At 41.6% G+C, this 13,048-nt stretch overlaps 1 protein-coding gene across 2 annotated transcripts in view; it reads left to right on the plus strand.

Moving 5' to 3' along the window:
* The first annotated feature begins 5,038 nt into the window (after positions 1-5,038).
* LOC117305118 (DNA polymerase delta catalytic subunit-like) overlaps positions 5,039-13,048 on the plus strand; it is a 30,895-nt gene continuing 22,885 nt past the window's right edge. For both annotated transcript variants that reach the window (XM_033789874.1, XM_033789873.1), the window contains exons 1-10: positions 5,039-5,177; positions 6,074-6,284; positions 7,103-7,219; positions 8,012-8,278; positions 9,052-9,226; positions 10,077-10,300; positions 10,552-10,718; positions 11,347-11,592; positions 12,315-12,425; positions 12,784-12,975. In XM_033789874.1, coding sequence (XP_033645765.1) covers positions 6,083-6,284; positions 7,103-7,219; positions 8,012-8,278; positions 9,052-9,226; positions 10,077-10,300; positions 10,552-10,718; positions 11,347-11,592; positions 12,315-12,425; positions 12,784-12,975 — 1,701 coding nt within the window. In that variant the 5' untranslated portion in view covers positions 5,039-5,177; positions 6,074-6,082. The remainder of the gene's footprint in view (positions 5,178-6,073; positions 6,285-7,102; positions 7,220-8,011; positions 8,279-9,051; positions 9,227-10,076; positions 10,301-10,551; positions 10,719-11,346; positions 11,593-12,314; positions 12,426-12,783; positions 12,976-13,048) is intronic.

Raw genomic sequence — 13,048 nt, forward strand, 5'->3', positions numbered from 1 at the left:
TTGGCAATTATATGAATGGGGGGCTCGCAGGCGCTCTATCGAGCGTTTTAATCCTTCCGGTTGTTGCTTCCGGGGAAATCAAAGTTATAAGTTGACCGTCGCCTTTAAAGACGAAGATACCCTTTGTCTTTGGAACCGTTCGGTTGTTTTAATCCTATATAAATATTTGTAAGTAACATCTGAACATATGGTTGCGTTTTTGAGATATCGCTGAAAGTCCGAAGTGATTGTCCAATTAAAAAGGCAGGTATAACACTATTGCTAGTTACTCAAAATTAATTATTAACAAAAACCCTTTCTTGGTAACGAGTAATGGGAGAGGTTGATAATATTAAATATTGTGTGAGAAACGGCTCCCTCTGAAGTAACGAAGTTTTTGAGAAAGAAGTAATTTCTCAGTAAAGTAACATTTATTCTTTCATTAATATTATCACGCAACCTCGACGACCACTTGAGCTCAAATTTTCCAGGTTTGTTATTTTGTGCATACTATAATCGTATGATGAGATACACCAAGTGAGAAGACTGGTCTTTGAAAATTGCCAAAAGTGTCCAATAATCTGGGTTTTTTTAAATGTTTTTTCCCCCAGATTTAACATCACCCAATTCATCATCACGTGAGTTCACGTCATCTGCTCATCCGTCGTCAACAGCAAACAGATATGCACGACGATCCCATCCAACAAAACGACCGAAGCTCACGGCGCCCTCTGCGTCAACTTCCGCCCAACATCCATCCGCAGCCGATGTTAAATTTCCCGCAAAAAATACTGAGGACTTGGACACAAAAGATGAACATGTTACGAAGGATTGTGCGAGTTTATCAAGAGACGACAGAAGTTTCTTGAAAAGGCCCTTCGAGGAAACTTGGGATGAGTCACCATGGAAAGGGGGCACGGAAAGGGGAAGTTTGGAGGGTTTAAGGGCGGGGTTAGAGGTCAAGAAAGAGATAGACAGCTGCTCTGAATCTCAAGGGCAAGAGGACGAACAGATGATGGCGGAAGAGCAGGAAAACATCGGGATGGCCAGTCTAAATCAATCAGGTATAATAAATTAATGTTAAAAAACATTTGTTGCGTTCTTTGCGTTCTAGTATTACGTTTGCCGTTTCTAACACTGGCGCTACATCATATACCAAGCATTGTGCCAAAGTGACGGAATGGAGAACAAAGGATTATGACCACATTATCACAGCTGCCGTAACATTTCGAAATTCAAGTTTTGTTCAATCTTTTTCACAGAAATCTCCCGGACAAACGGCAAGAGTGCCACCAAGCGACAGCGCCGAATACGCACGACCTTCACTCCCGAGCAGTTGCGAGAGCTGGAGTGCGTTTTTCAAATGACGCATTACCCGGATGTTCAGTCACGTGATATTCTGACTGCCAAAACAGGTCTAGGGGAGCAACGAATACAGGTTAGTTTAAGTTGGTCACTTCTGTGAATTTTTTTTTTATGAGCAGTACTCATTTATACATAAAATAGAAAGAAAGAAGAATACAAAGAAAAACAAAAAACTAGACATCTTCGAAAATAATGACCAATGGTCTTTTCGTATTCAGACTTTGTGTCGTGTCCCATGTGCAAATGAGAAATAATGAATGATACGAAAATGGATCAGCTAACACTCGGTTTGGGTTGAAAATAAAGAATTAGAAAAAGGGCAGGTTATTGGGACCTTAATAATGAATTCTTGTCTCCCTTTCTTTTTTTCTAGATTTGGTTTCAGAATCGGCGTGCAAAATGGCGAAAGTTTGAGAGGTTGGGTAATTTTGGAGGTTTACAGGACTTGAAGATGACTCACATAGTACCGGCACCAAAATCCTTCCCTCGGATTGACTACATGGTGAGTAGAATAGACCTCACCCATTGATCATTGGCCCCACCCACATATCAAAATATGGCCTCACCCACCGATCGACCCAGCACCGATCGAATGGCCCCACCCACTGATCGAATGGCCCCGCCCAGCACCGATCAAATGGGACCCATCCGCTGGTCAAATGGCCTCACTCACCAACCGATCTAATGGACACACCCACTGACCGAATGACCACATCCAATACTCCCATCCTAGTGGCTTCATTTCACCAAACGATCTCTCTGTGGCTCAAGGACCTTGTCACACAATTTATCCAGGCCAATTTGGAGGCATCCACAACTGCTATATCTTGCTACCGGATCACTTTGGTAGCACAGCAGTGTCTTTTCAAACAATGTCTAATGATCCCCAAGAATGTTTTTCCTTTTTGCTAAAAATGTTTTTTCTGTTTTTTCTTTTTGCTAAAATAATGGAGAATGCCTGGAACTGGTTGCATGTAAATTGCCCCTGGTGCATTGTGCCTAACGTCGTTAGGACTGAATGCTTTGGGCACAATAATTCAGTGTTGAATTTTGAGACCGTCATTTAAACCTTTTTAAAGACAATGAAAACAACATAAAGTACATTTTGTCGTCAGGGTAGACATAAAAATGTTATCTTTTCCGGATTATCTTTTTTTTAATACAGAAGCGTGACCCAAGTGTCTATCCGATGAACGAGTGCTCAATGGCTGCTGAATATTCAACTATGGATTGCCTGACGTCGTACCCAGTCCTCCAATCAGCTGCCGGTATTACCATACCAGCTCCTCCCCTTATGCCTTCCTTATCACCGATTGGTCAGAGGTTAAGTCAGGAGAGGGCGCCCGTCATACTGTCGAGTATTTCTGAGGACAACCGATCGCGCTCGAGTATTGCGGCATTACGTCTGAAGGCGAGACAGCATGAGGCTGTTGTTGGCGATAGACTCTAAACAAATGGTTCGACAACAACAACAAGAACAACAACCAAAACCAAAAACAACAACAACAACAACAACAACAACAACAACAACAACAACAACAACAACAACAGCAGTCTTTCCTACACTAGACCTGCACAATTTTTAATGCATTTTGGGGGATTTTGGAGACTTACGCCATTTGGCAATAGTTATTTTTGTTTCCCCTTTATGCTCTCCTGGGCACCCAGTGTTGTTTTGCTTTGTTTTCTTAAATATTTTTAATGTGTAAAATGTGCTTGTTAATGTGTTTGCCCGAATAAAATATTATTATTATTATTTTGTAAATTTTAACAAATTATTTGTATAAATGTGTAAACAAATTAATTTTGTATTTAATAGGTAATTTGTTATTTTAAAGAAATTTGTATGAACAAACTTAATTTGATCTCATTGTTTTCTTCATACGCGAGAGACTTTCAGAATGACAAATCTCATCTGTTTCTGGTGGTCGGCTTTTCCGTGGCAAAACTATAAACTCTGCTATCTGGCAGGTATCGAAAATTCGTGGAAAATAACTTCTTTCTCGAAAACTACGTTACTTCAGAGGGAGCCGTTTCTCGCAATGTTTATACTATCAACAGCTCTCCATTGCTCTTTACCGGGTGTCGTGGCCGAGCGGTTAAGAGCCTCGAATTCAAGCTCTGCTGATTCTGTTCAGCAGTGTGTGGGTTCGAATCCCGGTCGTGACACTTGTGTCCCTGAGCAAGACACTTAACTATTATTGCTTCTCTCCACCCAGGGGTAAATGGGGACCTGTGAGGGCAGAGATGGTTCTTGTGATTGATTTAGCCGAGTAGCGCATTTGTTGCACGAGGCTGCATACTCCCCAGGGAACTGAGATGGTTTAATGAGTGAATTAGGGCCCAGTGACCAGGGGTAATAATTTGAAGCGCTTTGAGACACCCATTCGGGAGTGAAAAAGCGCTATATAAACTCAAATATTATAAATATTTACCAAGTAAGTTTTTATGCTAATAATTATTTTGAGTAAGTGTCCAGTGTCTTTAAGCTGTTTTGCCGTGGAAGAGCAGTGTATCATTATTTATATCTTTACTATTATGGATCTCTGTTGTGGAGATGCTGCATTGTTGGTTGGGATAAAGGACACACAAAACACACGTGTATTTGACACTGCATGACCCAGATTGTCGAAACCTAAGTCAGAATTGCAAGTCGATGAGTTTTCCTCAGCTCTGTGCCCAATTTCATAAGAGCTGCTTTAACAAAAAGTAGCTTAGCATATTAAGATATTATGCAAACCAGTACCAACCAAACTACCAATGTCACACGAAGGCCCTGGTTTGTTGCTCATTTCTGCTTAGCAGCCAAATGTTAAGCAACAATATCTGCTTATGCAGCTCTATAAAAAAAAATTTAAAAAAATGAGTATAATTACTATATTATTGTTGTAATATCTAATTATCTCATAAAATGACAACAATTGATTGTGTATATTGTATTATACTATATATTTATAGTAAAGTTTCACGTCATAAACCGCTTACGTGTGGTAGACAACTTACTGTAAACGTTTGTTTGTTGTCTTCCCCTTCGCATGAGGAGAGGGGAATTTTAACCACCTCACTTGCAAATAAAAATGAAAAAAAAAAAACAACTCTTGGGCTCTGATTGTGTTTGTCAAAAGAATTATTATTTCAAATTTGTTAAACTGTACCCTAGGGGGACCTCTTAGCTTGCCTCTCAGTGAAACACTGTTCTCAATGAACCACCCTCTTCATTAAACTACCCTGCTCGAATTATGGATCAAACTAGCCCTGCCCCAACCACTCCCTTGAATCCATGCATATACTTCAATTAGTCACCGTTATCTGTGGTCGAACCCATACACAAATAGGGGTGTTTGAAGTTTGTGTGTGCGCTTTAAATGTGTAATAAATTTGTCTGCACATGCGCACGTACTGTTTAGGACCACATTATTCAGTGCCGTTAGTTTTACCAGCACCAGCAGGATTGCAGATAAACAGTTTATTTTGAAGAAAAACAAATTATAATTGGTTTTATTTTAAATATAATAATATAATAGGCATTATCAGAAAATAAACGTGATCGACGCAGTAGGCCGACCTACCTCCATGCTTGTAGTGCATCTGATACAACGACAAGTCTTATTGGATAGCATAACTTCGTTCCAAAGTAAGGACCAATCACAACGTATGATATGAAGTGCCTCGTCAGAGCAAACACTCGCGCCATTTTCGAAGGAAGTTGCGGGAACTTATTCGTACGAGAAGTTAGCTCTCTTAATTTGGGATAAAATCATGCTATTTGTTGTCATAAAACAAATTAGTTAGAAGGATTGTTGCTGGGAGCTGTTCCGGCTTTGGAGTAAACGGTAATTATGAATAATTGTTATTTACGCAAGAGTTAATCGGAGGTTTTGGTGTTGTGCCCAGTTTGCGGACAGTCAAACAGTGGATGTTTTGACGTGACAACATGTAATGCTGTGGACACCCATGACATGTGGTGGTAAACTCAATTGCGATTGTTACTACTGCATTACTACTGCTACACTAGAGATACATAAGGAAGGATGGTTTTCTGCACCTCGCCACCAATTTTTCCAGCCTTAATTAACTCATAGTCCTTATTACACTGACTAATAAAAAAAATGGCCAGAAATTCACTCAAATTGGTCATTGACTCATTTAGTCATTGGTTGGTGGCGAGGTCGTAAAATTTTGTTCAATCTTTAAAAATTAAAGTCAATGGAATGGATGGGAAACTTTTGTCTTGAATTGAAGGGGCACCAAGGCCAAGGTCGCAAGGACCAGGGGCAACGGAGGTCATGGCATACATGTTATTTTTGTTAGTGTTTGATACATAATTATTTCAAATGAAATAACAAATGAAAAAGTGGTGCCAGGATCGGATGGGGATAATGGTCACACTTTTCTGCCCGCCTGATCCAGGACAAGCAAAAGCAGCCTATATTTCAAGAAGTTGCTGTGGATGGGTGTGCGCCACCACTTTTTCATTCGATATGATATATTTTACCTCAATTTAGATATCCCTTTTCAGTAAAAATGAGTGAACAAGTGGTGGCGCCATACTGAAAGTTATCCCAATTTTGTTGAATATGAATATGATGATATTTCAGCAAATCACTAATCAGTAAAAGTTAAAACAAATATTTATTACCAGGCATTATAGACAGATAGATTGAAAGCTTACGCCATGTACAAATACCAAGAAGAAAATTATCATTCATTCTTTCATTCCTCTGACCAGAAACTCACGATGGATCCCAAACGAAAGCCACCCATTTCTGCCGGTCCGAAATCCAAAAGAGCACGGAATGATTTTGAAGACGACCCCTCAACATTCGAGGAGGAACTGGCCCTTCTTGAGATGGTAGAGGCGGAGATGTCGCAAGCTTCATCAACTGGTTCACAACAGTCCATGCCATCATTTAAGAGTACCACAACGGGCAGGGCACCAGGTAAAATATCAACAAGAGAAACTCAATTTAACCCTCCTACAGTTTGACCAATCAATTTTATCTACCACTGAGGTTTGATCCCTGGCTTTGCGGCAGTTTATCATAGACCCTTCCCATGAAATATGTAAATAGCACATAGCGCGTGCACACTTACATTTTGGTTGGCAAAATGAGGGAATATCGCGCTGTTTTGTGCGCGGCTAATGGCTGCGTGACGCAGACGCGATTGCGCGTCTGCTCAGACCACCACTCTATGGCGTTTTGCCAACCAATAGGGTATGTACGCATGAATTGAATTAGCATAATTCATGGGAAGGGTCCATTGTATGGCTTTTTACTCGCACCTCCCGAACAAAGATATTGAAAAAAAAACGGGGAGACCGCCAACAAAGATAGCTCAGTTAATAGAGTGCTAGAGTGCTGGCATGTTAATCCAGAAGTCGTTGGTTCAAATCCCGCTCTAGTCAACTTTTCAGCTGATCAGCTGATTTCAATTTTTCTTTTTCAAAACAGTGCCATAGAAAACTTAAAAACAAGTAAAGTGTGAAGGTTCCGGTCACACAGGCCTCGATACTGGGAACGACAACGAGAATGTTAGCGATTGGTTGAATGAGCGTGAGCGTATTCTGCGTGGAGCATTTCAACCAATAGAATGCATTCTCTTTGCGTTGTTATCGTTTTCGTTATGGCTGTAGTGTGACTTGGCCTTAATCGGCCATTTCGCTATTTTTTGCAAAATTAGAAAGTCGCATATCTGAGTAAATTGTTCTTTGTTCAACCCCAAACAGTTTTACAGCTTGTAACTTTTTTCCCCTCAGCTCAATCTATGCTGTCAAAGTTCTGGAATCCAAAATGGCCGCGTCCGGAATTGCCCAAGCTAAATCCAAACGAGGACAGCATTGTCTTTCAACAGATTGACTTGGAACATTACATAGGTAAGAACTGACAAGACTGGCTCCCCTCTTCAACTCAACATTTTCTCCTTGGTAAAGGTCACCCTATGGGGAAATTGTCAGTTTCTACTGGAGCATTTCAAGGGCATCAAGGCAATGACAAAAGGGCATGGAGGTAATCGCCTTTGTTGCCTCCCTGAAATATTTGGCCTGAAATGTTGAATGAACATTTCTTCTGCAGGATTCTCACCAAGTTTTTAAAAACTGTGGGACATTTTGGACTCACATTTTGGACTCAACGCACGCTGAAGTGAAATAAGAATGTTTCCTGCTTTATGTTTATCTTCGGAAGTGTTGTGGCCGAGCTGTTAAGAGCACCGAATTCAAACTCTGGTGATTCTGATCAGCAGAGTGTGGGTTTGAATCCCCAGCCGTGCACTTGTGTCCTTACGCAAGACACTTAACCATTGCTTCGTCCTTCGGATGGGACATAAAGCCGTTGGTCCCATGTGTTGTGTAACGCATGTAAAAGAATCCAGTGCACTTATCAAAAAGAGAAGGGGGTTTGCCCCGGTGTTCCTGGCTGTGGCTGCTGTATGCGCCGTAGCACCTTGTAAACCCTTATAAGGTGCTAAATAATTGGGTCTCGGAATTCATCACTGCAACAACCTATCTTTCTGAAAGTTTGTATATACTCAGCGCCTTGAGTACCTTGTTTGGTAGATACGTGCACTATATAAGACTTCGATATTATTATTTTTATTAACTTGGACACTTCTGAAAGCCCACTTGTTTCACGCTCAGCATTTTGACGTTGGTTCATCCCATACACAGGTACCCCGCTCAAAGGCATGCCTGGTTCCACGCAAGGCCCGGTACCAATCATCCGTATGTTTGGGATCACAGCAGAAGGCCACAGCATCATGTGTCACATCCATGGATTCTCGCCGTACTTCTACGTTCCGGCACCGGATAAGTTTGACCCCTCCCACTGTCGCTCGTTCCAAGATGCCTTGAACAAAGTTGTCTTGAGTGTTTTGAGATCGAACAAGGATAACATCTCGCAGGCCGTGCTGGCGGTGGAACCCGTAACAAAAGAAAGTAAGGACAACTTTAAATTACAAAATTAATTTCTTTGAAACAATTTTTATCCCCCACTTGCGATCACTCGAGAAGGACTTGGCTTATCAACTCCAAACATGATGCGTGGATTGTACCTAGCTTCATGCTAAGAATGTTTGGTTTGGCTGACCTAATGCTAAGCATGGTTGGTTTGGCTGTGCAGTACTGAGTCCATCAAATTCAGAGTCTGATAAGATTGGTTTGCCTGGTCTTATGCTAAGCATGGTTGGTTTGGCTGTGCACTACCGGATCCATCAAACTCACTGCTAAGATTGGTATGCCTGGCCTCATGCTAAGCTGTTTTGTTTGGCTGTGCAGTACTGAATCCATCAAACTCAGACTCTCATAAGATTAGTATGCCTGGCCACATGCTAAGCATGGTTGATTTGGATGACCTCATGCTAAGCATGGTTGGTTTGGCTGTGCAGTACTGAATCCATCAAACTCAGAGTCTGATAAGATTGGTTTACCTGGCCTCACTGCTAAGCATGGTTGATTTGGCTGACCTCATGCTAAGCATGGTTGGTGTGGCTGTGCAGTACTGAATCCCATCAAACTCAGAGTCTGATAAGATTGGTATGCCTGGCCTCATGCTAAGCATGGTTGATTTGCTGACCTCATGCTAAGCATGGTTGATTTGGCTGTGCAGTACTGAATCCCATCAAACTCGTACTCTGAGAAGATTGATATGCCTGGCTTCGGCAATAACTTGTTCAACTTCAGACAAAAACTTATACCTTCTTTCTGTTTAGGTATTTACGGTTACCATGGACCGAACGGTATGCGGCCATTCCTGAAGATCACTTTAGCTTATCCTAAGCTGATTGCACCGACTAAGCGCATTCTGGAGGAGGGCTTCACTGTACCCAACCTGTATACCCACAGAGGATACCAGACTTATGAGAGTAACATTGACTTTGAGATTAGGTGAGTCCAACAACCAGACATCGTTTAAAGACACTGGACACATTTGGTAATAATAATAATAATATTAAAGGAATATTACAGAATTGGTTTTGCTAGCAAAACAGTTGCTGGTAGTGTAAGCACTTTATGTAATCCACCATATACATAAACTTGCAAACCTGTAAAAGTTTGAGATCGATCGGTCATCTGGGTCACGAGAGAATAGTGAAAACCGATTACAAATTTTGCATTGCATCGATGCAAAAAGAAAAATGAATAAAACGTTCACTGAGCGATAAACTCCAAACACGAAATACGATTAATTATTTCTCAACAAATATGACATTTCAGACATTAATATTTCATGGGATGCTTTCTGCTATCATTATCATTAGACCATGTAAGTTTTATTTTAATCTGTGATATTCACAATTTTTGTTTCTTACCAATTCTGTAACGTTCCTTTAAGTTTTTGTTATAGCACTTTTTCACACCCGAATGGTGTCCCAAAGTGCTTCAATTTATTACCCCTGGTCACTGGGCCTTAAATCATTCCTTTAACCATCTCAGCTCCCTGGGGAGTATACAGCCTGTGCCGCCAAATATGTATCGCACTAAGCTAATCAATCACAAGAACCAACTCTGCCCTCACAGGTACCTATTTACCCCTGGGTGGAGAGAAGCAATTTAATTGAGTGTCTTTTTCAGGGACACAAGTGTCATGACCGGGATTCAAACCCACACTCTGCTGAACAGAAACACCAGAGCTTGAGTTTTGTTGTCTTATCCGCTTGGCCACATATATAATAATTGCATTGCTGTTTCTTCTCATGTCACTAGACATAAACAAAAAATCTTTAATATTTTCTAGGTTTATGGTCGATAATGATGTTCTGGGTTGTAACTGGATTAAAATACCGGCCACTAAGTATCAGGTCCGAACCCAGAAGACCTCCCCAGCGCCCGTCTCTCAATGCCAGATGGAGGTGGATATCGCGTTTGATCAGTTTGTCAGTTATCCAGCGGAAGATGAATGGCAGAAGGTGGCACCGTATCGAATCTTGAGTTTTGATATCGAGTGCGCTGGGCGTAGAGGTAAGTTTACTGTAATAATATTTTGTTTCGTAAAGTATTCAAGTCTTCAAAGCGAGATGGTGATTGGTCCCAAAAATGGGTAATGCGGTCAATATGTAACCTTTTCTGAAACAGTCAGTAACATGTCTCACCAACCGAGGGCGTTTGTTCTCCTTCTACTGTTCTGAAAATGCCCTCTAGCGCTCAATGTTTCTCAAGTTTTGATACAGAGTAAGGTAATGAGGAATGAATGAACGAATTCTCTTCAACAGGTGTCTTTCCCGAGGCTAGCAAAGATTCTGTTATCCAGATTTCCAACATGGTGATCCGACAGGGTGAGAGGGACCCGTTTATCCGCAACGTCTTCACTCTTAATACCTGCGCGCCAATCGTTGGATCCCAGGTCTTGTCGTTCAGCAAGGAAGCAGATATGCTGAAGGTAGGAGAAACAGTTCTAGTTCATTTCATTTCAATGCATTTATTCCGGTTGTGAAACCAATGACTCACAGAAAACCAAAAAAAGAAACTCAGTACCCGGATGGATGTCAGACAACGATTTGCTTGTGATCTGTGTCATGGACCCAAGCTCTGGGCCCATGTTTTCTCAAAAAGTAAAGCATTTCATGGAATCATATTTCAAGACAAGTCTTTTACCATTACCTTCTGTAAACCCTGTAAGTAATTTGTAAATCTGTGAACTTTTTTTTTTTCTGTTGCGAAAGTGTCCAATGGCTTTAAATGTATCCCTCATCTTGAAGTGGGCATCCGACCTTGTTATATTATCTCATCGAACAAAGCTTTGATGGGCTGACATATATTCAGATGCGCATTGGACCATGCAAATAACACTAATCACCTTATACGCCACTCTTAATATTTATGCAAGAGGTCCGTCACAATGCTGACCCAAAACGAGGTCAAAGGCGCAGCCACTGCAAGTGGTGGCAGACGTGCGCCCATAGCCTCACTTTGGGTAAGAATTATGGAACATGCATAAATATTAAGAGAGGCGTAAAGTCCTAAACATACTAAAATGTAAGTTTGCTTTTCTACTTTTGTCTTTAAAGGCATGGTCAGAGTTCGTCAAGGCCATTGACCCCGACATCCTGACCGGTTACAACATCCAGAACTTTGACCTCCCGTATCTCATTAATCGGGCGGCCGCGCTGAAGGTGACCTCCTTCCCGTTCTTCTCGCGCATCCACGAGTCACGGAGCTGCATCAGGGAGTCGACGTTCCAATCCAAGCAGATGGGCAAACGCGAGAATAAGATTATCAACATCGAGGGCAGAGTTCAGTTTGATCTTCTTCAGGTGAGATTTAAAAGAAAAAAAAATAGTTTTTCAACTGGGTTTGAATCCTAACTTTGGTAGTAGCCATTTCTCGGCTGAGGTTCGAATTCCAACTTTGGTTTTAGATATTTGTCGGCTCGGGTTTGAACTCCAGCTTGGGCCATTGCCTTCTTTCGTCGTTAGTTCGAATCCCAAATTAGGCCATTGTCATTTTCTCAGCTTGGGTTGGAATCCCAACTTGGGCCACTGCCATTTCTCAGCTGGGGTTCAAATCCCTGCTTGTGCCATTGCCATTTCTCAACTGGGGTTCAAATCCCAGCTTGGGCCACTGCCATTTCTCAGCTGGGGTTCAAATCCCAACTTGGGCCACTGCCATTTCTCAGCTGGGGTTCAAATCCCAACTTGGGCCACTGCCATTTCTCAGCTGGGGTTCAAATCCCAGCTTGGGCCATTGCCATTTCTCAGCCTAAGTTCGAATTTCAAAATGGGTCATTTCCATAAGCCTTTTTGAGATATGGAGGACACAATTCTGCAACACAATGCTCACATCCGCCATACCTCAAAAAGGCGTATTCTATTGGCTTAGTTTGAATCTATAAGTAATTCTCGGCTGGGGTTCGAATATAAGCTTGACCAAGCTCCTAGCTTAGCAGTGAACTAAATGAAACTTGAGTGTTAAACAGCTACAGTTATGGATTTGGAAAAAACGAACCTCCTAGTTAAAGTTAGTTCTTTGTTCACAGATTCTTCAGCGTGACCATAAGCTACGGTCGTACCGTCTGAACGCTGTCAGTTACCACTTCCTTCAAGAACAGAAAGAAGACGTGCAACATTCAATCATCACAGATCTACAGGTGAGAAGATATTGAACGCGTTTTGAACTTTTGGAGTATGAGTTCAAAAGACGTCCTACTTTTGGTAACATTTTTCCAGCAAGTTGATTGACCCTTTAAAACCATACAACTGGACAGGTTTTGAATGGTGGCATAACCTAGCAAAAAGCAAATAAACAAAACATACAATGCTTCCGGTTCCCAAAAGATGCCATCATTTTGGGGAACTTGGGTAGCGGCAACCAGGCGATCACCTGAATGGGATGTAACTTTTTATTTCAGATACCAAAACAATAAACCACAAAGGAAATCATCAATATCTTTGTTCATGGATGGCAGTCAGTCAATAGTTTATTATTTTTTTATTTTTATTATTTAGAATGGCAATGACCAGACAAGGCGTCGCCTCGCAGTGTACTGCCTCAAAGACGCCATGCTCCCGCTACGCCTGCTGGACAAACTAATGTGTATCATCAACTACATGGAGATGGCTAGAGTAACAGGCGTACCTTTGACATATCTTCTCTCCAGAGGGCAGCAGATTAAGGTCGTCTCGCAGCTCTTGAGAAAGGTAGGCTAGCAGTGGCCAGTCCCATAGAGCTGAAGAAGCACAGTTTACATAGCTTAGTGGAAAACGATTACCA

Source organism: Asterias rubens, chromosome 22 (genome assembly GCF_902459465.1).
Source record: "Asterias rubens chromosome 22, eAstRub1.3, whole genome shotgun sequence".
NCBI lineage: Eukaryota > Metazoa > Echinodermata > Asteroidea > Forcipulatida > Asteriidae > Asterias > Asterias rubens.